The sequence below is a fragment of the Rhinoraja longicauda genome, chromosome 12, assembly GCF_053455715.1.
Source record: "Rhinoraja longicauda isolate Sanriku21f chromosome 12, sRhiLon1.1, whole genome shotgun sequence".
NCBI classification, from domain to species: Eukaryota; Metazoa; Chordata; class Chondrichthyes; order Rajiformes; family Arhynchobatidae; genus Rhinoraja; species Rhinoraja longicauda.
This window is the reverse complement of record NC_135964.1, coordinates 28,469,301-28,497,092: the sequence shown is the minus strand read 5'-3', so window position 1 is coordinate 28,497,092 and position 27,792 is coordinate 28,469,301. Positions and strand designations below refer to the sequence as shown.

The 27,792-nt window shown below is 43.3% G+C and overlaps 1 protein-coding gene across 3 annotated transcripts in view; it reads left to right on the top strand.

Moving 5' to 3' along the window:
* Positions 1-27,792, top strand: part of LOC144598840 (phosphorylase b kinase regulatory subunit alpha, liver isoform-like) — a 74,373-nt gene that overhangs the window by 2,765 nt on the left and 43,816 nt on the right. For all 3 annotated transcript variants that reach the window (XM_078409338.1, XM_078409335.1, XM_078409337.1), the window contains exons 3-14: positions 1,987-2,145; positions 6,278-6,325; positions 7,774-7,942; positions 10,979-11,061; positions 12,965-13,045; positions 15,638-15,736; positions 15,837-15,983; positions 20,714-20,767; positions 23,566-23,688; positions 25,477-25,572; positions 26,569-26,676; positions 27,451-27,529. In XM_078409338.1, the coding sequence (XP_078265464.1) occupies positions 1,987-2,145; positions 6,278-6,325; positions 7,774-7,942; positions 10,979-11,061; positions 12,965-13,045; positions 15,638-15,736; positions 15,837-15,983; positions 20,714-20,767; positions 23,566-23,688; positions 25,477-25,572; positions 26,569-26,676; positions 27,451-27,529 (1,246 nt within the window). The remainder of the gene's footprint in view (positions 1-1,986; positions 2,146-6,277; positions 6,326-7,773; positions 7,943-10,978; positions 11,062-12,964; positions 13,046-15,637; positions 15,737-15,836; positions 15,984-20,713; positions 20,768-23,565; positions 23,689-25,476; positions 25,573-26,568; positions 26,677-27,450; positions 27,530-27,792) is intronic.

The following is a 27,792-nucleotide window of genomic DNA, read 5'->3' as shown; positions in this document are numbered from 1 at the left end:
ATCTCGGATGCTGTCTGTGAAGAGTTTGCACAAACTTCCTGTGCATGGGTTTCCTCTCGGTGCTCAGGTTTCCAGTCACCTCCCGAAGACATTATCATTTGTTGGTTGATTGGCCTCCACAAATTGCCCTTTACATGGAGTGAATGCAAAAGTGGGATAATATAGAACTAGTGTGAACAGATGGCCGGTGTGGTGTCGGTTGGCTGAAGGGCTTGTTTCCATGCTGCATTTCTAAATCCCAAACTAATGTACAGGTGAACTCATTAGGAGTATCGTTGGGTTATAGAGAAGTACAGCACAGAAACAGGCTCTTCAGCTCACCGAGTCTGTGCCCACCATGTTTACAATAATCTTACACTAACCTATTTTATTTTTCCCACATTCCTATCATATCCCACCCCCATCTTCGATTCTAACTCTCCCCTGCATACTTGAAGCATTTTAAAACATCCAAATAACCTACCAACCTGGACGTGTTTGGGATGTGGAAGGGAAACGGAGCATTCAGGGGAAACCCATGCGGTCACAGGGAGAACATGCAAACTCCCCACAAACAGCACCTGAGGTCAGGACTAAACCTGGTTGCTGGAGCTGTGAGGCAGTAGATCTACTGACCAAATCGACTAGGGATACAAAAGAGATTGTAAATGAGAGGATTTACATGCCTTCATCACCAGCTGTTCACCTAATAAACTTTATGTGCTCAAACAAATGGGCAGTGGAGATATCCAATGGAACTCAAAATAAATTGATTGAAATGGACGATACAACATAGAAACAGGCCCTTCTGCCCAGTTCTACATTATCCCATTTTCACATCCATTTCCTACACATTACTAGCAATTTACAGAGGCTAATTAACATAAACCAGCACATCTTTAGGATGTGGGAGGAAACTGGAACTCCTTGGGGAAAACTCACGCGGTCAGGGGGAGAACGGGGAAATTCCATACAGACAAAACCTGAGATCAAGATCAAATCAGGTGTGAGGCAACAGCTCTTTCTGCTGGGGATTAAACCTTATCTTGGGTAAAAGTGCTAACTTGAGGAAAAGCTGATTGCAATAGTATTTGGAAGGAAATTGGGAAAAATAGATTGAGAACTGGATAATCTTCTGAACATATAAAATATCACAGGGCTATGAGGAGTAAGCAGGACTAGTTGGATTGCAATTGAGTTGCTTTCAGATCTTTAATTGGCATTTTAAAATATATTTTGTGGGATGCCGATGTTGCAGGGAATGCCGACATTCATTGCCTGTCTCCTGCCTGGAGAAGTGTTGAGAGTCAAAGACTCTGGTGGGCCATGTGGGCACATAGACCTGACTGGGTAGAGGTGGTTTAGTTTAGAGATACAGCGCGGAAGCAGGACCTTCGGCCCACCGAGTCCACACCGACCAGCGATCCCTGCACACTAACACTATTCCACACACACTAGGGCCAATTTACACTTATATCAAACCAATTAACCTACAAACCTGTACATGTGGGAGGAAACCGAAGATCTCGGAGAAAGCCCACAGGGGGAACGTACAAACTCCGTACAGATAGCACTCGTAGTCCGGATCAAACCCGGGCCTCTAGCGCTGCAAGTGCTGTAAGGCAGCAACTCTACCGCTGTGCCACTGTACTGCCCTCTGCTGGGTAGAGGTGGTGATTTAGACCTGACTGGGTAAAGGTGGTGTTTATAGACCTGACTGGATAGAGGTGGCAGGACCAAATGTGTTTTTATACCTGCATTCCTATTCTGTGACTTTAATTTAGTTCCCTTAATTAATTTCTGATTTGTTTGAATTTAAGCTCCCAGCTCCCATGTTGGAGTGGTTCAAACTAATGTCATTGGAAAGATGCCCCAGGCCTGTAACTTAGGCACTTAACTCAATCCTCGCATTTAACACGTGCATGTTTTAAGGGAATTTCAAAATGAATATGATTAAACAGATCATTGTTAAAATAGTTTTCCTAATCAATTTGCTTTTGTTTCCAGAACCCAGTAACGGGATTGTTGCCTGCCAGCGTGGACCAGAAGGATGCCTGGGTGCGAGATAATGTGTACAGCATTCTGGCTATCTGGGGCTTGGGATTAGCATATCGCAAGAACGCAGACCGAGATGAGGATAAGGCTAAAGCTTATGAACTGGAGCAGGTCAGTTATGGCGGTAAAGGAAGTGATGAAAGAGAAAAACAGGAAATTACACTGTGCAGGGTCGTTTATTTCCTCTCCAAACCAATACCAATGTTGTCATGCCTTCAGGCAGCATGGGTTTTAAAGGATGCCTTTTAGAGCAGATATAATTGCAAACTGAAACGTAGAGACATAGAAAATAGGTGCACAAGTAGGCCATTTGGCCCTTCGAGCCAGCACCACCATACAATATGATCATGGCTGATCATCCAAAATCAGTACCCCGTTCCAGCTTTCTCCCCAAACTGGCATGAATGTTGTTAATACGGTCAAGAAACAACAACAATTTCAGATCCTCAGTGGTGTTATTATTTTTGCTAGCACTGCTCATGAAATATTTCAGAGGATTGAAATTTCTTTTGTCACTCTGCAACATGAAGGTATTTCCTGTCATCTGGACAGAAGAGAGGACAGACGGCCCTGATTAAATAATATTCGGAAGGCTTGCTCTAGTAATCGAGGAGGACATTGAGTTTTCCCTTAGGTAAATAATTTTTAAAGAAGAGCTGTCCTCAGTCTTCCCCCATATTTATACCCCAACATCACTTGCACAGATTGTCCGGTCATTGAGGCAAACAACACAGAAACAATCCCTTAAATCGTTACATCAATCCCTTGAGTCCTGGTATCCGTTGTTCTAGGTGTGGATTCCTATATATCTGCAAGACCAAGGGCAGACTGGGCGATCATTTCGCTGAACACCTATGCTCACTCAGTCTGCTTTGGCCTATGCGATCTCCCGGTTACCAAACATTTTAACTCCCATTCCCATACTGACCTTTCTGTCCTGGGCCTCCTCCACTGTCAAGAGTGAGGTCATACACAAATTGGAGGAACAGCACCTCATATTTTGCTTGGGCACAACCCAATGATATGAATATTAATTTCTCTAATTTCAAGTAACCCTTGCATTTCCTCTCGCTCCATCCCACCCCCACCCTAATTGTCCTGCTAGTTTCACTGTTCTTATCGCTTTGTTATCACCTCTTCCAAAGCCAACAATGGACTATTGTGGGCTCCACTTTTCCATGGTCATTGGTGCCGGCTCTAATTTGTTCTGTACCTTTTCATACCGTCTAGTTTCCCTGTCCCCGCTCAGTCTGAGGAAGGGTCTCGACCCGAAACGTCACCTATTCCTTTTCTCCAGAGATGCTGCCTGACCCGCTGAGTTACTTCATCATTTTGTGTTTATCCCCACTGAATCTTTTCAGCTTAATGACATCTTTCTTTTAGCAGGCCATGAGAACTGCACACAAGATTTCAAGTGTGGCCTGACCAACATCTTGTACAGTTGTAGCATGACGTCTCAATTTCTGTATTCAAATCCCCTAGCCGATGAAGGCAAGCTTGCCAAACACCTTCACCACCCTATTCACCTATTCTCCACTTTCAGAAACTGTGTATCTGCAGTCCTAGGACTCTGTTTTGTAACACTCTCCAGAGCCCTGCCATTTATAGTTGTTGCCACATCCCCAGTGAGGTCTTGCTGTGGGCACATAGTCTGCCACATCTCCTAAATTACCACACTGTAAAATGGGAAGATTGTGAAAACCGTCACATAAATGCATGCTTCAGTAAGCAGAGAAACACGGTATTAGTGATTGGTTTACTGGTAATGCTTGTATTAGAATACAAGGTAAATGATTGAACAAATGTTTTGGTAGCACATCAACTGTAAGGTTACAATTAGGATACAGTTTGCATTTACCACAGAATCATTCCTAACCACGTGCGGGATAATTAGTGGAGAGAGCTGTGAGACTCCTCCACGCATCACATTACTTACTGGGATTTTTCCAGCTCTTCTGTGAGAACGTGAGAGAGTGGAAGGTTGTGGCATTAAGTACCCGAGGAGCCTGTAGCAGCAAACTGCTTGTGAATTGTACCCACTATTGCAAGAATGCAAGAAAGTCATTGCAACTAAAGATACAGGAAAATCAGAGTAGAAGTAACCCACCAGGCCCCTCAAGCCTACCCCACCATTCAGCAATGCCTCAACTCCTATTCCATACCCAGTCCCTTATAACCCTCAGTTCCTCAGCGAGGCCCCTTGAACAGCAATGTGGGAATCTCTGATTCGTGGTGCTGGTTAGGATAAATGCCAGCCAGGTCTCCATGGACTCTGCTTGTCTTCTTCAGTCTTTGCCCGAGTGGTGCAAAGTGATATTGGGTTCAGTTTAGCGTCTTGATTAAATGGTGACTTCTGTGCAACATTCCCATCCTCAGCTTGGACAGTGCGCTCAGGTGTGGGAGTGGGCCTTGAATTCCCAGTCTCCTGGCTGGAGAGATGAGATAGCTGTCAGCAGAGCCTCTGTTGGACATCAACTTTGTTACCTTTATTGTAGGGGTGTGTTTGAGAAACTGAGCTGATAAAGGGAAGGGTGTGTTGTGTATCAGTAACACATTGTACCGTATTAAAACATTTCCTATGAGACGTATGAGGTCTGCCAAAGGAGTAACTGTACCCTCTGGTTCAAATAACCTGTGAGCATAAATAGAGCATATTGTTCGTCACCGGAAGCAGTGAGATCTTTGAACGTGGATGAACTGACAGTTCAATGAAGTAGGTCAGAGAGGTTGAAAAGTGTCACGCGAAAGCGGACTACAAGGATAAATTTAGGATAATGTAATAGTGCAGAAAGCATGTCACCTGTGAATTTATGTCTGCTATTCCATGCTTGCATTGTCCCTGTCCCAGGGCACCTGGTACTCACTGGGACAGGCTCCAATACTGTCGTTGACCTTTCCCATCGTGCCACATGCTGCTTTTGCTGCTCGGTCACTTAGGTGTGGACCAGAACAAGGATGCCCCGGCTGTCGTTGGCACATCTTGACTTATTCACACTATCGCCAGGTTGGCATCAGGAATCAAAACCTTAATCAGTCTCCCCGCTTTATTGGAGAACGCTGGAACTAATGAAATATCTCACCAATGAGGACAGTTAGCCCCTTGTAGACCAGGAGCTGCCACAGGTTCATCTACTCACTGTTTTAATTGATAAATCACGAGGAGCAAGCAGTGATTTAACAAAGAGAAAAACATTGATCTGTTTTAAATAATTCTTTACAGCAGAGTTTAGAATGGGTAAACTAAAATTAATACGGATTTTTTTTCAGTTTGAGGATCCTTCATGTATATATCAAAGTATTTCAGGAACAGTTTCTTCCCAGCTGTTATTAGGCAACTGAATGGTCCTCTCATCTGCTAGAGTATGGTCTTGATCTTCCATGTACCTCATTGGAGACCTTTGAACTATCTTTATTGGACTTTATTAGACTTTAATGTTATATCACACTAAATGTTATATCCTTTATCTGCACATTGTGGACGACTTGATTGTATTTGTGTACAGTCTTTGACTGGATAGCAAGCAAACAAAAACTTTCCACTGTACCTGTATTATTGGTACACATGCCAATAATAAACCAAACTATACTGAAGTACATTCTACGGAATGGATTGGCATTACTGCACAAGATTAGTGCAGCAAAAATATTGTATATTTAGATTTTATGTAAGCTTTTGACATTCTATTTGAACTCTGTCGAAAAGCTTTTTCCTCTCATTATAGTTACCTTGGTGGATTTGAGAATAAGACTCAGAAATTATTTTGCAGGCAAGTTAACCCATCATGTAAAGATGGCATTTAAGTAAAATTATGTGTGTGATAAAAGTTTTCAGCAGAAGTATTTTATCCAAGTATCGCTTGACATTTTACTACTCTATTCATTCAACTCTGCTCCATGATTGTGGTCGGAATTTACTTCCTGATTTCACTCATCAATAATCCAGCCCTAATTTTAAGATTATGCCCTTCTGAATTTAAACCTGGCATCATACTGGTCACCTATCATTTCAGGCACCAATATTGACCCCATCAAAGGTAGACACAAAATGCTGGGGTATCTCAGCAGGACAGGCAGCATCTCTGGAGAGAGGGAATGGGTGACGTTTCGGGTTGAGACCCTTCTTCAGACCCGATTCAGACTTGACCCCATCAACCACCTTGACAGTGTATGTAATATAACGGTTTATCTCATTAACCAAAGATCCACGTGTGTGAAAGTCTGAACTGATTATTTATTTCCACAGAGTGTTGTGAAGTTAATGAGGGGACTTCTCCAATGCATGCTAAGGCAGGTAAGTTGTTTGCATTAATCTGGTTACTTGAGCATTTCATAAAAGCACAATATTGTGATAGTTGTCAGTATGGACAATTCCACTCTCTGCCTGCACATCACCACCTGCAATCAGTTGTTACATTAGGTGTACAGTATATTAATTGTTGACTTTCATTTTAATGGGGATTCTGCTTTGCTTGGTGATCTTTTCTACAATTGAATTTTCTGTAAACTCTCAAACATCGTAGACAATAATAATGAAATTGGCAACATATGTGTGCTTGCGGAAGGCATGTGGTATGCTTGCCTGCATTGGTCAGGGCATTGAGTATAATAGTCAGGAAGGCATGATGCAGCTTTATAGGACTTTGGTTAAGCAGCATTTGGAATATTGCTTGCAGTTCTGGTCGCCCCAATACAGGAACAATGTGGAGGTTTTGGAAAATATTTAGGTTTACCAGAATGATGCCTGGATTAGGGGATATTAGCTACAGAGAGAGGTTGAACAGACTTGGATTGTTTTTTTCTGGAATGCTGGAGATTGAGGGGAAACCTGATAGAAATATATAAAATTATGGGAGGAATAGATAGGGTATATAGTCAAAACCTTTGGAAATATCCAATACTAGAGGGCATAGCTTTAAGGTGAGATGGGCAAAGTTTAAAGGAGATGTGCAGGGCAAGTTTTTTGCACAGAGGTGGTGAGTGCCAGGAACATGAGGCCGGGGTTGGTGGTTGAGACATTTTGGACTGTAAGGCCTGTCCAGTGCTGTGCTGTTTTATGCCCTATGTTCTATATGTATTGAAGATGTCTTGTCAATGGAAGTGGACTGTTATTTAACTCTGGGTCTGTGGAAGTGAGGTTGTATCTTCTCAGTGTTTATGGGGATAGAGAAGAACATTAAGCAAATAGTCTGAGATACCATTCGCGTGCAGGTTGCCACAAACTTCTCTTGCAAACCATGGTACATGAGCCAGGGAGTGTGAAATACTAAAAGGACACGTCTCCCACGTACGCATTTAATGAGTGCAGCTGCTTTCCCCAGGAAAATATTGGATGCAGGTGCACTGCCTGGTCAACCATGCATTGGAGCCAGGAATCAAATTCCCATCTCCGCACGGTTGCGTTCGGGACTCTGGGAGATACACAAAGAGGAACAAATAAAACTATGTGCACCTTTAAGTTGCTAAAGCTGTTGTTTGAATATGCGTGGCATATGAAGTTGATATTTAAACACAGTGAAGATATATTGGGAAAACCTTCAAGTACAAAAAAACTCTCCTGCGACATTATCCCATAGTAAAGTTGCCATGTAAGTGCAAGTTATTTTATCACTGACTATGGTCATGAAAGGGAATTTGTAATCAATTGTAAGTTTTTGATTTCTGCATTAGGTAAATCGTTCATTAGATCCATTAGTGAATGTATTATGAGGGCAGTCACAATTGGAATTTGTTTGCACCTAGGTGGAAAAAGTTGAGAAGTTTAAGCAGAGCCAGAGCACGAAGGACTCTCTCCATGCCAAGTACAACACCGCCACATGTGGGACGGTGGTTGGTGACAATGAGTGGGGCCATCTTCAGGTGGATGCTACCTCCCTCTACCTGCTCTTCCTGGCACAGATGACCGCATCAGGTGGGGACAGTCCCACTTTACACTAGAGATTGTTTCTGTGCTGCAATGTTTGAAACCATGTTATAAATTAGTGTGGCAGCCTGCACATCAAACTGTTTTAATGCTACAGAATCTAAGCTTTAAGCATCTTAAGTTGGTGTATACCCTGTAACCTATCCTATTCCTAAGCATTCTGAATACCTAGAACAGTTTCCTGCATATTCTTCAGCTTTGGATAGCACAGGAGGTAGAGCTGCCATATCACAGCATTAGAAACCTGGGTTCAGTCCTGACTTGAAGTGCTGCCAGTGTGGAGTTTGCAACTTCTCCCAATGATCATGTAGGTTTCCTCCGGGTTCTCTGGTTTCCTCCCACATCTCAAAGATATGTGGGTTGGTTAGTTAATTGGCTTCTGCAAAATGCCCCTGGTGTGTGGTAGAATCGGGGGGAGTTGAGAATGTGGAGAGAAGTTTTTTTAAATGGGATGAGTGTAGGACTAGTGTAAATGTTTGGTTGATGGTCAGAGTGGTTTCTTTGGGCTGAAAGGCCTATTCCATGTTGTTTCTTGCTGTGCCTCTAGGAATGAGTGAGTGGAGGACTCATCTTAATTTGGTGATGGTACAGTCCCTAAGCTAGATCCATTACTGCCGCTTCTATTTCGCTAATCTTTTTATTCCGATTTATTTTTAACCCTTTTTAGAAAAATCCCAGAATCATTCGGAAACTTTTGTTTGAACCCTCAAATGCAAAAGAAAAGCTCCGCAAATTAACATCTGTAGTTGCTGCAGATTTGTGTGATAATAGGAACAGAATTCCAGTTAGCTTTGATTCGTTAAACCGAGGTGCCCTGCATCTCCTTGCAATACATATTTGCATCAGGGTATTTCTTCCCTGAAGCCTGATCAATGTTTTCAGTAACTAACATCACCAACTCAACAGAAAGGAAAAAAAGAACTTGTATGTATTTGTCAACTTTCACAACTTTATGACACCTTGAGGCACTGTTCAACCAAACCAACCAGTGAAATAGTTTTGAAATGGAGTCACTGTTATAATGTAGAGAACCAAAAATCATGGCCGGGTAAAGTAATTCAAATGACCAGAAACAAAGAAGGTTCAGAAAGTGATGGACATTGCTCGATCCTTCACGGTTCTAACCATCATCAAAGGGATCTAGACAGTGGTGCCTCAAAAAGGAAGCCTATATCAACCCACTTCACCATAGCCTCACTCTCTTTTCGCCTCTACCATTGAGGGAAAAGGTACAGGAGCCTGAGAACCATTACTTCCACATAGTGGAGACTGAGATCCATTACCTCCAGATACAGTAGCCTGAGAGCCATTACCTCCAGATATGGGAGACTGTGATCCATTAACTCACGTACAGGAGACTGAGAACCATTACCTCCAGATACTGGAGACTGAGATCCATTACCTCCAGAATCAAAAACAGCTTCTTCCCTTCAACCATCAGACTCTTGAACCATGCTGCACAATCCCAACAATAACCCTATCTTAGCAACAATTTACTGTGGATTTTGATTAGATTACACAATATATTTTGGTTTACAGTATTATGGTCTGGTTACCTAGTGTAACTGATAATTTAGTGTAATATTGGTTATTGTATGTTGTGTTATTGTGCCTGCAAAACTGCAGAACGAATTTCAATATGTAGGAAGGAACTGCAAATACTGGTTTAAACCGAAGATAGACACAAATGCTGGAGTAACTCAGTGGGACAGGCACCATCTCTTGAGAGACGGAATGAGTATGTTTCGGGCTGAGACCCTTCTTCAGACTTCAATGTTCAATGTTCTTGATTTCAATGTCCTGTTTCCGGTGCGTTTGACAAATTTGCATCCAGTCAGAATTGGAGGAATGTTTCAGTGATGATGGTTGTACAAAATATTATCAAAGCTTCTGGGATGAACTCTCCCGATGGAAGTAGTGCATTTCCCTCTTTCACTTCATGCAAGGGCGGTCCCAGTCGTTAACATATCAAAGCTGAGCAGACATCTGTTCCCATTGTCACACAAATCTTTAAATTACTATTGGTTTTGATTTATTGAATTGTGAAGGTTACGGTTGGCCATTGAGCGTTAAGTAAAATGGGTTAGAAATGCATTCTGGGGTACACTTTAGAAGGTTTAAAAATGCATCACAATAATAAAGAAAAATGGAAGCAGCTGCAATCAAAGAAGTTGTTAATTGCAGTTTGGACACATGGAAAGTGCTGCTGGAGGGTCTCACTTGGGAGAATTAACAAATACAGGGCACTTGAGTGAGAAAGGCTGATTCACAGTTGGTGTCCTTGAACCAAGAATGCAGAGATTTGTGTGGGGGGAGGATGGAGGGGGGTGGTGGTGAGGAGGAGATTGATGGTACCATTCGCAGAGACAGCTGCACAGCTCAGAAGAGAAGGAGCAGAACCAAGGTGGAGCGAACTGCACCAAGCAATGTGCGGGACATTTTAAAGGTTCTCGCTCCCGGTATCTCCTCCAGCTCCCACCATCAGCTGAACATGCCTGGTACGTGGCTTTTGGATTTCCTGCTCCCACGAGTGATTTGGGGGGAAGCTGCAACATCGCACAAGCACTGAGGCAACACAGGGGAGCTTTAATCTCCCAGAGAGCCATCCTGCCATTTTATGCTTCAAACGACTGAAATCAGATTAAGATTTTATAATGGTTATCACCCCGTTCCCCTGATTTTGGGAGTCCCTTTGCTCTGCTTCTCCTGGGGTGATTAATTCCAGGCCGGTAAAAAAATAAAAAAATTGCCCTCTGGCAGTTTCTACATTTGCCAAGACAGTAGAAAGGAATGATTATTTTTTGGATAAAGGTGTCTCAACGTCAGTACCTCCCAAAATGTCATTCCTTGGCAAGGTGCCAAAATGTCTTATTGTGCAGGGTCGAAATGCCTGTTTTTTCCCTCCTTCAAGATGTCTGACTTCATAATTGATTCTTGAAAGACCGATTTGAAAATGATCCTTTGAGCGAGAGAGGAAATAAAATGCTTTTAGTCCGCATTAATGTGATATTATGTTCTCTGTAGGATTACGCATCATTTTCACCCTGGATGAAGTATCGTTTATACAGAATCTTGTATTTTACATTGAGGCCGCTTATAAAGTTGCTGTGAGTATTTACAGAAAGTTGAGAATCTGAAGTAGTCATGATAATGAATTCAGCTAAATGCTTCACTCTTGACAGCTGTTCAAAATCAATAGTGCAGTGCGCGGTCTTTTTCTTTTCATTATCTTGTAATTGATGTATAGTTTATGTTTTCTGTGTTGTCTAAATCTATGTGTCAGTGAATCTGCTGTAAGCAAGATTTTCATCACACCCATCCATCACTATCCTTGTGTAAAAGACAATAAACTCAACTCCACTTGACTGTTAAATAAAGCAAGCAGTGTAGACAGAACTAACTGACTGCATGAATGATGGCTCAGGTCACCAGGGGGCCCTGGCCAAGGGTCAAGAAACCTTTCCAAAAATTGCTGCTGTTGATGGACCTCCAGTGAGCTGTGCTGGAAGGTGTAAGCTTGAGAGAACGTTACTGACCCAAGGCCTTCTAAGCGTCCCATGGGATCAAGGGTCACCAGTTCTGCTCTGGTCCTGTGTGTTCATGAGGGATTGATGTAGGACACACGGACTCTGCCACAGGTTAGGCTGAGAGGATGGTGCGTAGTAGGTGAAGTGACCGCTCCTCCTGCCGGTCACACAGGATGCTCCTGACCACGGCCTTGTGCTCCTGGATGCCCTGACTATGTTGAAAGGCTGGAGCAATTAGGCTTGTATACACTGGAATTTAGAAGGATGAGGGGGGATCTTATTGAAACATACAAGATAATTAGGGGATTGGACACATTAGAGGCAGGAAACATGTTCCCAATGTTGGGGGAGTCCAGAACAAGGGGCCACAGTTTAAGAATAAGGGGTAGGCCATTTAGAACGGAGATGAGGAAGAACTTTTTCAGTCAGAGAGTGGTGAAGGTGTGGAATTCTCTGCCTCAGAAGGCAGTGGAGGCCAGTTCGTTGGATGCTTTCAAGAGAGAGCTGGATAGAGCTCTTAAGAATAGCGGAGTGAGGGGGTATGGGGAGAAGGCAGGAACGGGGTACTGATTGAGAGTGATCAGCCATGATCGCATTGAATGGCGGTGCTGGCTCGAAGGGCTGAATGGCCTACTCCTGCACCTATTGTCTATTGTCTATTGACTCCACTTGGGGCAGAGGTACCCTGGAGTTGGTTGGGATATTGCATTTCCTCAGGAAGGCTATTAGCATATCCTTGAATCTTTTCCCCTGTCCAGCTGTTAATTTCGTCCCATGACAGAGCTTGGAATAGTTTGTTTCAGAATTCTGTTTTTGGTCAGGCAATGACATAGCTTGCCCAACATAGACTACTGAGTGTAATTAGGATCGCAGTGCTGGACATGTTGACATGGGAGAAGATGTTGACATTATTTTGTTTATCCTTGCAATAAATTGGAAAACTTTATGAAGGCATCACTCCAGAGCTTTGCATCCTGCTATCATGTGCTGACATGTTAAACTACTGTGTTTTAGCTTTGCTGTCGTCTCCGGCTCCCATCAGGTGTGCTTTGTTATTCGTCTGTACCCGTGCCTGCCTTTGTTCCTGCCCCTTGTCCAGCTGAAACTCATCCACCTCTGTTATCTTTATATTCATCTGTTCTGTTGTTCACTGCCCATGGAGAGGTTTACCGTGCCACACACTTGGATCTGTGAATGAGCCCGGATCTGAGTTGATCATGTTAAACGCTCAGTGCTGTAAATCAGATGTTACTGCAACTTCACTGACACTAAATGGGATGTTGCAAGTGGCTTTAATTGTGGACTGACCTTGCAGAGTTCACTGAAGTGTTTGAATCACATGTTCTCTATTAAACAAACCTGCTGTTGAATACTTAGCATACCTTTAATTTCCTAGTGGTTGCCACATGTGCGTGATCTCAATAATAAAAGGATTAGCCTTTGACAGGGAAGAAAACTAATGCTTGTCCTTTTTACCCCTCAGGATTATGGCATGTGGGAGCGTGGAGATAAAATGAACCAGGGAATAGCAGAGTTAAATGCAAGCTCTGTGGGCATGGCCAAGGTATCTAACATCTTCAATGGCGCGTAATATAGAATGCATGGAGTAGACAATGGCAGCTGGAAGTTAATGCAGAGAAACTTTGAAAATAAATATATTTATAAGGAGAGTGAAAAAGCAATATGAACTCTAAGTGATGTAAGTTTTCGGGGGGGTGTAAGAACCTGAGGGTGTATGCAGACAAGACTTTGAAGGTAGCAGATGTTCTGCTTGGGTAACTGAACAGCCATCATGATCAACATTGAATTCTCCAATTTTAGATAATTAACTTACAAACTATACCCCTCCCACCCTTCCCTATCTCTTCTCTGTGTCCCACCTGGACTTGCTCCCCTTCCACCTACGTTCCATCCTCTGACTTCACAATTCCCATCTCTTCTATCTTTATCTCACACTTTTTGTCTTTTAATCTCTGGCCTTTGTCCACCCATTCCTGTCAAAACATCCCCTTATCCGTCTCCACCTATCACTCATCATGCTTTGCCCTGCCCCTCCTCTCTTCCAGCTTCCTCTCCATTCACCCCAATCAGTCTGAAGAAGAGTCCTGAGCCAAATCATTATGCATCTTGTACATCTTGTAGAGGGCTGTTTATTTTATTTACACCTATGGCCTTTTTGATTTTATTAACAGAGCAATAGAATACAAAAGTAAAATAGTTAACTGTATCGTCACTATGTATGGTCTTTGACCAGGCTCTCTTCATACTGGACAGTGAAAAATAATTGCTATTGGACCCTCTTAGAATGTGGGATGATGCCAAGAACTGTCATGAATTTTAATGACTTCGACAAATGACCTTGCCTTTATCAGAAGGTCAGAATGGATGTTTTTGCTGATGATTGCTCAATGTTCAATTCCATTTGCAATTTCTCAACGTGAAGCAGCCCATGCCTGTATGCAGCAAGGTCTGGACAACATTCAAGAATAGGCTAACAGGGGACATTTGTACAAGCATAAGTCAGGCGATCACCAGTTCTAACAAGGAGGAGTCTAATTACCTACCTTGAAATTCAATGGCATTAAGTACAGTAGCTCAGTTCCCCCATCACAACATCCTGGCCGGTTCAAAGGACCAGCCACGTAAATACTGCAGCTACCTGAATACTAGAGTAGCATATTCTTTGTTGGGTGACTCGACTTCTCAAAGCCTTTTCTACCATTCACAAAACTCAAGTCAGGAGAGTGTTGGAATACCTTCCCCTTGCAGTTCCAACAACAAAACAATTTGGTCACCATCTAGCACAAAGCAGCCTGCTTAACTGTCACCCATCCACTGCTTTTACTTTGTGACTGTACTGTGTTCTGACCACAGAATACACTGTGGTATAACAGTCTGGGAGGATAAGAGAAGCCGGCACATGGAACACCACTACCTCCAAGGTCCTACCAACCCGTACACCAACCCATACACCAGCCCGACTGAGGGCCTGAACAATTTTATTTACATTGAGAATGCATTGAAATGAATTGACTCTCAAAGCCTAAGCAAGTGCAATAAATGTTAATGTTTGCTAATCCATATATAGTAAAACGATCAAGTTACTAAGTATATGCTTTGCTGTGTCAGTTGATTTTTTTTGAGTCAGCAGGAATGTACACATGCTATGCCTTCCTAATGAGGAATGGATCACAATGAAATCTGATACAGAGATCTGTTATCTATAGCAAACCTTCCAGGCCATGCCCAAAATACAACAGAGGGGCCACAGACTTGACTCAGCTCATCACATGTTCAGTTGGAATTATCCATCATCGCCATTTTAAAAACTTGTCATGAGATCCTGGTGCATTCCCACTTGTAATTTCACATTTTGACTTGACAGTGCTCGAGGAAGAAAAATCACGATGAGTCGTGTGGTCAGTGAAAATGCAGAACCATATCTCCATTCTTGTTAGCAATGCTCAGGGCTCGGATTAGATCATCCTGTCGGATTTAAGGTTCCCGAGTGAAGAAAACTGCTAACATGTTTTATGTAAATGGTTCACCGTCCTAAACAAGCAACGACATATCTGATCATTCCTATGAAAATAGACAGGCTGAATCACTGCAGGCACCTCCCTGGTTGATCAGCCCTTGTGTGACGGGCTTCCATGGCAGGAGATATATGTAATCGCTCACTTGCACAATGTAATTGATGGATAATCAAACATAAAGATTACATTAAACTTGAAGAATTTAATGTGATGATACCCAATTGATAATATATTTGGAAGTTATATATCCCCATACTTGAAAATGGCCACAAATTGATTAAACTTCTTGATCCAACTTTCTTGATTAGACTCAAGGCTGAGAAAATCAGACCAGATGCCACTAGGTTCACATGGTCCTATTGTAATTATTTAAACACATTGCCATTGGCTGAAAATTAAATTCATTGTTTTGGTTCAAAGTCCCTGTTTGATGGTAAACCCTTCAGGTCCAGGGATGTGAGCCGGACTGGAACTGTTTCAACCAGCTGGGTCAGCTTGATGTGCTAATCCACAGTCAAGAGCCTAGCAATGTTTGAACTGGGGGAGCCAGGGCAGCAGGTCCATGGTACAGGTAGAAGGATGTTTGTTTGATCCTGGTCTAACTGTCCCTGGTCTTGCAGGCAGCGCTGGAGGCGATCGATGAGCTGGATTTGTTTGGAGCCTGTGGAGGTCCTAGATCAGTCATCCACGTTCTGCCGGATGAAGTGCAACAATGCCAGGTAATCCAGAGAAACTGTCAGGAATTACAACTGCTCTGTATTGATCGGTCCATGTACAGTGCTTTGATTGATTATGATTGATTTTTGTTTTCTCTTCCAGTCCATTCTTCTCTCTATGTTACCCAGAGCATCAACGTCAAAAGAGATCGATGCTGGACTGCTTTCGATCATTTCCTACCCTGCCTTTGCAATTGACGACATTGATCTTGTGAATGTGACAAAGAACGAAATAATTACAAAACTGCAAGTAAGTTCCTGAGCATTGAAGAACCATGTCCTCTTCAGCTCTCCTGGATGATATCCGTGAGATTCCACACCAGACATTGAGAGCAGTTGGAATTGGAAACTATCCAACTATTTTGGTTGGGAATGGGATCAGTGGGGTTGTACTATGGAAGCGGGTGGTGGTGTGAACGGGGAGTGGCAGTAGCTTTTCATTGTTTATAAATTACGAGGATGAAGAAACTGACAGCCACATTTCTAATTAAGCTGGTTGTACTAAATAGAGTATTGCAATAAATGATGTGGAGCAGGTAAAGGGCCATTGATAAGTAAAGTGGCAGATGGATTCAACGTGGGAAAGAGTGAGATCATCCACTTTGGATTCAAGAGCAGTAGATTTTCTAAATGGTGAGAAGTCATTGGAGAAGCAGAGGTAATTAGGGGTGTCAGTACAGACATTAGCCGAACTGACATGGAGATATAAAAAATAACCTCCAGAGATGACGGATATGTTGGTGGGTTTATCTCATTGGACCTGAAATTTGGTGGAGTGCAGATTATGTTACAATATTGTAGAACTCTGGGTAGGACCTATCTTGAGTTCTCACTTCTTCCCCACGCTGTTTGAGTTTAGTTTATTGTCATATGTATCGAGATTCAGTGAAAGGGTTTTGTTGTGTGCTAACCAGGCAGCGGAAAGACAATCCATGATTATAATTGAGCCATCCACAGTGAACTGATACATTATAAAGGGAATAACGTGAGTAGCGTTTAATGCAAGATAAAGCCAGTAAATTCCGATCAAAGATAGTCTGAGGGTCTCCAATGAGGCAGATAGTAGTTCAGGGCTGCTCTCTAGTTGTTGGAAGGATGTTTCAGTTGCCTGATAACAGTTGAGATGAAACTGTCCCTGAATCTGGAGTTGCACAGAGCTAGTCTTATATCCTAGTTTCTCACAAAGTTATACAGCAGTGAAACAAGCCCTACAGCCCAACTTGTCTGATCAACCAAGATATCTACCTGAGCTAGACCCATATGCCTGCATTTGTCCCATATGCCTCTAAGCCTTTTATTATCCATGAACCTGTCCAAATGTATTTTAAACATTATAATTGTATCCACCTCTACCACTTCCTCTGGCAATTCATTCCACATACCCACCACCCTCTGTGTGGGAAAGTGGCTCTCCTCAGGTCCCCTTTAAGTCTTTCTCCTCTCACCTTAAATCTATGTTCTTGTACATCAATCACTGAAAGTAAGCATGCAGGTACAGAAGGCAGTGAAGAAAGCAAATGGCAGCTTGGCCTTCATAGCAAGAGGATTTGAGTTTAGGAGCAAGGAGGTCCTACTGCAGTTGTACAGGGCCCTGGTGATACCACACCTGGAATATTATGTGCAATTTTGGTCTCCTAATTGAGGAAGGACATTCTTGCTATTAAAACAGGTCTCACAATTCACTCCCAAGCCTACAAAGACCACCTGCAGCACTACAAAGATGCCCTCTCCCGCGCCCACTCCACCTACTACTCTCAAATAATTCACTCTGGCTCCGGAAACCCAAAAGCACTCTTCTCTACAATAAACAAACTCCTCAGCCCCCTGGACACTATCTCCCATTCATTCACAGTCGACAAATGCACCTCTTTCCTTTCATTCTTCCAAAGCAAAATAGATAACATCTACAGCACCTTAACCACCAACGCACCTGCTCCCCCTCAAACCACCTGCTCCCCCTTATCCTGTCAACATCTCAGTTCTCCCCAGTCTCCACCACCGACCTCTCTGACCTCTTCACAGGAATGAAAACTGCCACCTGCTCTCTGGACCCCATCCCCTCCAGCTTTGTCAAGGCCAGCCTTCCTACTCTCTCTCCACTTATCACTGCAACAATAAACTCCTCCCTGTCCACTGGCATCATCCCGCCATCCCTCAAAATTGCTGCTGTCACCCCTATTCTGAAAAAACCTGGACTCAACCCTGACACCCCAAACAACATCAGGCCAATCTCCAACCTACCCTTTCTGTCCAAAGTTTTGGAACGCACTGTAGCTTCTCAACTCAAACACCACCTCTCTACCAATAACCTGTATGAAACATTCCAATCCAGATTCCGCTCCAACCACAGTACTGAAACTGCACTCCTCAAAATCACCAACGACCTTCTCCTCTCCTCTGACGCTGGCAACCTCAACATTCTCATCCTACTCGACCTCAGCGCCGCCTTTGACACCATAAATCACTCCATCCTCCTCACCCGACTTGAAACCACCTTTAACATCACTGGCACAGCCCTATCCTGGATCAAATCATACCTCTCCGACAGGCACCAGTTCATCTCCATTAATAACTGCAAATCCCCCACCGCTCCCCTCTCCCGAGGTGTCCCCCAAGGTTCAGTTCTTGGCCCCCTCCTCTTCATCCTGTACCTGTTCCCCCTTGGTCAATTAATCCGCCGTCATGGTCTCAAGTTCCACTGCTATGCCGATGATATCCACCTCCTCATCTCCACCAAGTCAATCTCCACCACTACGCACTCTACCCTGACAAACTGCATCACTGAAATAAAATCTTGGCTTCAATTCAATTTCCTCAAACTCAACTGCGACAAATCTGAAATCATCATCATTGTTCGCTGAACACCTGCGCTCGGTCCGCATTAACGCAACTGATCTCCCGGTGGCCCAGCACTTTAACTCCCCCTCCCATTCCCAGTCTGACCTCTCTGACATGGGCCTCCTCCAGTGCCATAGGGAGGCCCGCCGGAAATTGGAGGAGCAGCACCTCATATTTCGCCTGGGCAGTTTGCGGCCCGGTGGTATGAACGTCGACTTCTCCAACTTCAGATAGCTTCTCTGTCCCTCCCTTCCCCTCCTCCTTCCCAGATCTCCCTCTATCTTCCTGTCTCCACCTATATCCTTCCTTTGTCCCACCCCCGACATCAGTCTGAAGAAGGGTCTCGACCCGAAACGTCACCCATTCCTTCTCTCCCGAGATGCTGCCTGACCTGCTGAGTTACTCCAGCATTTTGTGAATAAATCGATTTGTACCAGCATCTGCAGTTATTTTCTTATTTCACCCTCAATATTGATGGTTTCCCAGTATCCACTTCCCCTCACATCCGGAATCTTGGAATCATCTTTGATCAAACCCTCTCCTTCGACAAACACACCAAACACATCACCAAGACAGCCTTCTTCCACCTCAAAAACATCGCCCGTCTCCTTCCATCCCTCTCCTCCACAGCTGCAGAAACCCTCATCCACGCCTTCATCACCTCCCGTCTGGACGACTGCAACAGCCTCCTCTATGGTTCACCCTGAAAAATCATCAACAAACTCCAACACATCCAGAACTCCGCTGCCCGTCTACTCACCCACTCCCCGATCCGTGACCATATCACCCCCGTCCTTTACAAGCTCCACTGGCTCCCCATCCCCCAGAGAATCCAGTACAAAATCCTCCTCATGACCTACAAAGCCCTCCATAACCTGGCCCCATCCTACCTGACTGACCTCCTCCACAGACACCCTCCCACCCGTACCCTCCGCTCTGCTGCTGCAAACCTCCTGTCCCCCCCCATCCGGACCAAACTCAGATCCTGGGGGGACAGGCCTTTCTCCATCGCTGCTCCCACACTCTGGAACTCACTACCTCAGACCATCAGAGACTCCTCCTCACTCACCACATTCAAAACATCACTGAAGTCTCACCTGTTCAGCACTGCCTTCAATCACTGACCGTTACCTCACCTTCTTTTTCCTTTTCTCTTCGTTTACTTATTTATCTATTTATTTTCTTTTATGTTTTAGTAAACCTTGTAAAGCGTCTTTGAGTGTTTAGAAAAGCGCTATATAAATGTAATGCATTATTATTATTATTATTAAGGAAGTGCAGCGTAGTTCACCTGGTTAATACCCGGGATGGCTGAACTGACATATGATGAAAGAATGGGTCGACTGGGCTTGTATTCACTGGAATTTAGAAGGATGAGAGGGGATCTGATAGAAACGTATAAAATGATTGAAGGATTGGACAGGCTAGATGCAGGAAAAATATTCCCGTTGTTGGGAGAGTCCAGAACCAGGGGTCATAGTTTAAGAATAAGGGGTTAGGCCATTTAGGACTGAGATGAGGAAAGATTTTTTCATCCAGAGAGTTGTGAATCTGTGGAATTATCTGCCACAGAAGGCAGTAGAGGCCAATTCACTGGATGTTTTTAAGAGAGAGTTAGATATAGCTTTTAGGGCTAAAGGAATCAAGGAATATGAGGAAAAAACAGGATTTTAGATGATCAGCCATGATCATATTGAATGACGTGCTGGCTCGAAGGGCCGAATGGCCTGCTCCTGCATCTATTTTTCTATATTTCTATGTTCTATGTTTCTACAGTTGGGTAACCTGAACTGTGCACTAAGCTAGTTTAGTATTGAGGGTAATCAAAGGAATTAAACGGAAGGACAGTGAGGGGGGCAGAAGGTTAAAGTTGGAGCTAGGCAGTTGGGTGATGCTCATTTGTACAAAGGACAGAGGAAAGGTGAAACACTCTTACCTCAGCCCCTCCCAATGTGTGAGTGTCATTGCAGAACTTGAAAGATTGATTGTGGCTGATTTGCGTTGGAGGGAGTGTCTATGGTGGGTTGATGTGGCAGATTATGCAGGAATTTCATAGAGGATATCTTTTTATGGTGGAAAATGTGGCTTTGTCATATTGAATGACAGAATTTTGTTAGTTATTATTTAATTTCTGTTGGATAGGGTCGATATGGCTGCTGTCGATTTCTGAGGGACGGCTACAAAACTCCAAGAGAGGTAGGTGTTGGTGTTGGTTTTGTATAGACACTTATACCGAGATACAATGAAAAACCTTCCAGTTAAATCATACCATACATGAGTACAATCAGGCCATACACAAGTACAACAGGTAATGCAAAGCGCAAAATAAGAATTAATAAAAAGTACAAAGTCCGCAATGAGGTAGATTGGGTGATTGGGACTACACACTTAGCTTATGAGAGGTCTATTTAGTAGCCCGATAACAGTGGGGAAGAAGCTATTCCTGAATCGTGGTACACAGAGATTATTTTATGTGCGGATTAATTGATGCATGTACTAATCAACCTTTTGGGAAATCGGTTAAAATCAATGGGCCACATCACAGTGATGTTAGCTGGTAGTTCCAGAGAATGATGCTGTATACGGCAATGCATGCAGTACTACGTTCCATATTTCAGCGCTTATGCACCGCAGCCAAGGCAGACAGAGAGCACCACTGCAAGTCAGATGCAGCCACTCTTTTGAATTGATTGATTCAAAGATACGGCACCTGGAGGAAATCCACACAGTCTCAGGGAGAATGTGCAAACTCCACACAGACAACACCCCAGGTCAGGATCAAACCCAGATCTCTGATGCTGTGAGGCAGCAGTTCTATCAGCTCTTTTTTGTTTAAGTTTAGAAACAGGGAACTGCAGATGCTAGTTTACACAAAAGGACACAAAGTACTGGAGTAACCCAACGGTCAAACAGCATCTCTAGGGAACATGACTGAAGAATAGTCCAGACTTGAAATGTCATCTATCCATGTTCTCCAGAGATGCAGCCTGGCCTGTTGAGTTACTCCAACACTTTGTGTCCTCATTTTTGTTTGGTTTATTTAATAATTTTTCAGGATTTGGGCATTGCTGCCAAGGAGGTATTTGTTGCCCACTGTTGATTGCTCTTGGGAATGCAAGGGTGAGCCACTACTCGAACTGTTGCTGGAGATGGTGCCGAGGGAGTTCCAAGATTTGGACTGGGCGATGATAATGGAGTGGGAATATATTTCCCAGTCAGTAGGGTGCAGTAATTGCAATATAATGTGGGTAAATGTGAGGTTATCCACTTTGGCGGCAAGAACAGGAAAGCAGAGTATTACCTGAATGGTGACCGATTGGGAGAAGGGGAGATGCAACGTGACCTGGGTGTCATGGTGCACCAGTCATTGAAAGCAAGCATGCAGGTGCAGCAGGCAGTGAAGAAAGAGAATGGTATGTTGGCATTCATAGCAAGAGGATTTGAGTTTAGGAGCAGGGAGGTTCTGCTGCAGTTGTACAGGGCCTTGGTGAGACCGCACCTGGAGTATTGTGTGCAGTTTTGGTCTCCTAACCTGAGGAAAGACGTTCTTGCCTTAGAGGGAGTACAGAGAAGGTTCACCAGATTGATCCCTGGGATGGCGGGACTTTCATATGAGGAAAGACTGGATAGACTGGGCTTGTACTCGCTGGAATTTAGAAGTCTGAGGGGGGATCTTATAGAAACATATAAAATTCTTAAGGGGTTGGAGAGGCTAGATGCGGGAAGATTGTTCCCGATGTTGGGGGAGTCCAGAACCAGGGGTCACAGCTTAAGGATAAGGGGGAAGTCTTTTAGGACCGAGATGAGAAAACATTTCTTCACACAGAGAGTGGTGAGTCTGTGGAATTCTCTGCCACAGAAGGTAGTTGAGGCCAGTTCATTGGCTATATTTAAGAGGGAGTTAGATGTGGCCCTTTTTGCTAAAGGGATCAGGGGGTATGGAGAGAAGGCAGGTACAGGTTACTGAGCTGGATGATCAGCCATGATCATATTGAATGGCGGTGCAAGCTCGAAGGGCCGAATGGCCTACTCCTGCACCTATTTTTTATGTTTCTATGTTTCTATGCATTTAGTGGATGGTACAATCTGTAGCCACAGTCCACCAGTGGTGGATGGAATGAATGTTCAATGTGGTGGATGTGGTGAGGGCAAGTGGGCTGCTTTGTCCTGGATGCTGTTGAATTAGCCCATGAGTCACTGCTGGGATCAAGATATGTTCTCTTATATTTCATATCTGGATCCTCCGCTTTATGCCAACCACAGCCTGTGCATCTAATGTGTCTGATTCATTTGAACAGGGTCGCTACCCTCACAAGAAAGGGAAGTGTCTTAGGTTTTTTGACGTTTCTCTTAACAAATTAATGTTACCTTTTTTTTAAAACTTAGTTTTTATTTGACTTTTGTTGTTGTTGATTATTTAAACAGCATCTAAATATCTCTGTATTTAGAAGTGGTGGAAAAATGTCTCTGACAACACGAGCCGTCAGAAGCCATCAGACAGGCTGTGGTTGGGGTTTTAATTCCGGCTCTCTGCAGTCTAATTCCCATCACAGATCACCTGGCTTTTGGAAAGATCACAGTGACGATACCGAGAACATATCATAAGCCCCGCGTCTGCAGAAGGCAATGTGATAGCGAAATGAACATGATCTATGGGTTAAGTCTGTCATAATATAATCAGTTGGAAATTATCCCACAAAATTCTTGCTGTGTTGCTGAAACTCCTTTCAGTAACATTTGTAATTACCCTTGGATCCTGTCATCAGGACTCTGCCTGTTAATTAAAAATGGCTACTTCAGATGCAGAATGTTCAAAGTAATTCAGATTTAAAATGTATGACTATAAAACCTATCCACTTTTCCCTCGAGAGATACGTATTTTCCTAATAATTGTTGTTATACCTTGAAAATCCTTTCTGTTTTCATTATTATTTGAAAATCTAACATCGCCACATGTTAAAGTCTTTGCGATTGAAGAATGCCTCTGTTCTCAGGATCCGAACAGACTACACTATGACTCGGCTGAGCTGCAGTTGTTTGAAAACATTGAATGTGAATGGCCCGTGTTCTGGACCTACCTCCTCATTGATGGGGTATTTAAAGAAGACAAGGTGCAGGTAGGAACAGGCAGGTGCTGAGTGACTGGCAATGATGCCTTGTTTATTCTGATTATCATGGAAAAGACAACCTCATTAGCAGTAATAATAATTTGAACCATCACTATCATTTATTACCCATGATATCATTCTGTTATAATTATTTCAACCTACTTTTGATTTAATAGTAAATTCTAGAATCAATAGCCGTGAAACTCATTGTTTGTAAATTCCAAAGTTGTGTATTTTTTCATATTTTATTTTCATATTTTAGATACAGCGCGGAAACAGGCCTTTTCGGCCCACCAAGTCCGCTCTGCCCAGCGATCCCCGCACATTAACACTATCCTACACACACTAGGGACAATTTTTTTACATTTACCCATCAAATTAACCTACATACCTGTACGTCTTTGGAGTGTGGGAGGAAACCGAAGATCTCGGAGAAAACCTGCGCAGGTCACGGGGAGAACGTACAAACTCCTTACAGTACAGCACCCGTAGTCAGGATCGAACCTGAGTCTCCGGCACTGCATTCGCTGTAAAGCAGCAACTCTACCGCTGCGCCACCGTGCTTTAATCTGTAGCTCCTTGCTTGCAGTGTTGCAGTGCTAGTTTTCTAGGTGCCGGAGCTGTCACTGGTGCCAGAGCAGCCGCTGTTAAATTCCCCGCTGGTTAAAATTCCCCGCTGTTTATTTTGGGGGGTTTTTACAGAGGTGCCGGAGCAGTTTGGCATCCAGATGACCATGAAGTCCACATCTGGAATGCCAAGTAACCCACTGACTAATTGGGCATGGATATGTCTTCTTCTCTCTCCATGTCCTGCCTGCTGTAGTGGACTTGTATTGGATTGTCTCCATACTTTGCTGATGAAGCAAAGCAATTCTGAAAGAGCCCAATGCTTATCTCTGGCCTGGTCAGGTTGTGCATTGACTGGGGCAACTGTACAATCTAATCATGATTTCACCTCAGTGAGTTCTGGCGCCTGCATGATGTTGAGCTCCTCTCCCGCCATTTTTGCTTATTTCTTTGGCAAGAGATCCTCATCTCCCACACTGATGACCTTTCTCCTGCCTCCAATACTTTTTTTTCCTGTCCAGCTCAACCACTGCCCCACTGTGCCGCCCTTAAGTTGGTAAAGAAAGCAGATGGCATGCTTGCCATCATAGGTCGAGGCATTGAATGTAAAATTGGGGTTGTTTTGTTACAACCTTACAAAATATATGTTGGACCACAATTAGAATATTATGTGCAGTTCTGGTGACAGTTCTAATTGCCACATTGTAGCAATGATGTGGTCAGGCTGGAGAGAGTGCAGAGAAGATTCATGGACCTGCTTGGTTTGGAGAACTTTAGATATGGAGAGAGATTGGACAGGCTGCGCTTTATTCCTTGAAGTGAAGGAGGTTGAGGGGTGTCCTGATTTCTTGCAACCTGTTTATAGATTGGCTCTGACATTTGCCGTGAACCAGATAGTGTGTTTCTTTTGGAATTTCTTGTATTAACTGTTCCACCAGTGAGTATTTATTCAAACACAGTGGCATTTGTGTCAAACTAACAAATGCTGAAAATTTTAGAAGGGTGCTTTTCATAATGTCCCCAGCTCGTCTGTAGCTTTCACCGGTTAAAGTGCAGATCTATTCTCTGCACAGAGGCTCTATACTACAGCAATATATATGAAAATGTTATTGGAAGAATATCTATTTTAATGCTGTAGGAAGGAGTACAGCAAATGAGGAACAATTATCTGTAAAGCATTTCAGCAACAGTGCAGTTACGCTATAAGTTCTCTCTCTAACATGGTTGCAGGTTGAAGAGTACAGAGAAGCCCTGGAAGAAATTCTTATAAGGGAACAGAATGGCATGCGACTGGTGCCAGAACTGTACGCTGTCCCTGCTGAGAAGGTCAGGCACTGTGAAGCATTCATTATCAATTATCTTACGCTAGGACCATGTTTTCATTTATTTTGTGGTACAGCATGGAAACAGGCCCTTTGGCCCACCGAGTCCATGCCATTGATCACCCTTTCACCCTGGTTCTATATTATCCCACTTTTGCATCCACTCCCTACACCCAACAGCAGCCAATTCACCGACAAACCAGCACGTGTCGGGGATGTGGGAAGAAACGGGAGCAGCTGGAGGAAATCCCTGCGGTCACTGGAAGACCTTGAAAACTCCACACAGTGAGCACCTGAGGTCAGGATTGAACCTGGATCTCTGGCGCTGTTTGGCAGCAGCACTCCCAGCTGTGCCACCCATGTGTTTTATTGAACACAATGAGGAGTATTACTGCCAATAAAGTAACTTGAGTTTACAGTTTGACTGTTATGCAGGGATATATATTTTAGTCAATTGATCTGATGTTACTTCTACTAAAGTGAGTGTATCATCCAGAACTCCTTCACTCACTTGGTTATGGTTTTGTTTATATGGGGGTTGAATTGTAGCCAGATTTGCTTACCAAACATTTGACATGGAAATCATAGTGTTAAGAATAAACATTTGCAGCAGAAACTTAGCATGATTTCCAGCTCTGTGCCTCCTAACAGTATCTTGGTGTTACCGGTTACCTGCTAATACTGCTAACGGCAGTTAGCAGGTCCTTAACAAGGACACCTTGTTTCCTTGTGTGGAAATGTGCTGTAAGGAGATATTTTGCATCTGGAAGTGCTGTCCCAACCTTCCATCAAGGCTTTTGTCACCTTATATTTCATTCCCCTATTTTGTCTGTCCACATGAAGCATGCACACTTTATTGTTCATACATTTGTGAAACACTCACTTGGTTTCATGATTTGGTATTATTGGTGGGTTACATGTGTGGTAGTTTGGTAGCTGTGAATGTCCAGGTTGACCATGTGTTTACAGTCTAATGTAAGTGTGCCATTTTTGTTTCCAGGTGGAGGAGGAATATAAGAACCCACATACGGTGGACAGAGTTGTGAAAGGAAAATTACCTCATATGTGGGGGCAATCTTTGTATATCCTGGGGAGTCTCCTATCTGAGGTAGGCACATTACAATCAGCTTAATGATGGTGGGGCAATAGTTTCACTCTGTCGTCTAAAGGAGACACTAATAGTGCACCGTGCTTTCCATATGGATGTATTAGCCTTTCCCAGTTCATCCAGAACCAAGATATACCAGCTTCAGAATCGATCATGATTTCAATGGTCACAGAATAGTGCAGGAATGGGCCCTTCAGCCCAAAATGTCTGTGCCAAACATGATGCCAAAAAAAATGTACCCCTTCTGCCTGCACTTGATCCACATCCTTTCATTCCTTCCATATTTAGGTGCCTATCTAAAAGCCTTTAAATGGCACTCTCTTATCTGCTTTCACCAACACCCTGGCAGTACATTCCAGGCACCCACCACTCTTTGTGTAAAAAAAAAACTTGCCCCGCACATCTTCTTTACACTTTTCGCCACTCACCTTAAAGCTTTTAACGCATCATCAGTCGTTCTTAAATAACTAGTTTCTGGTCATGACTTTCTGTGAGGAAACTTGGATCCATTAAATTTATTACTGTGGAAAAATTATATTTGGAAAATTACTAGAATTCTTTAACCATTTTCCAGCAAATGTTTCCCAGGGACTCACCTCTCCCATTTATTTGATTGTCCGTGTAATGCTGACCTGTTTGTCATTGATCTAATGCATGCTGAGAGGACATAATCACATCAGGAAATGAGTGAGCAACAGCTACAACTATCAGCTATCACCATGAGGCAACAACGGCTGACGTTCACCATTAATTTGGTCTTTATTTGTTTTGCAGGGATTTTTAGCTCCTGGTGAAATTGATCCCTTAAGTCGAAGACTTTCTACGATTGGCAGGCCTGATGTTGTTGTCCAAGGTCTGTCTGCAGAATTCTACTCTTCTGTGCATGTATAATGTTGTTCTAACACAAAGTAGCTTTGCTGGAAAATGTCTATAATGTTTCCTTTTTCAAGCTCTCCTGCTCTTGGAAATTATTCAACAAAATAGTGTGTATATTAATTTTTTATCTTTTATCTTAATTTCTTAATTCTATCTTAACAACAGCTCTAAATACCATGCCAGGTGGGCTTAATGTTGTAACAGCTCCATTATTAAGATGCGCCAATGATGATAGCAATA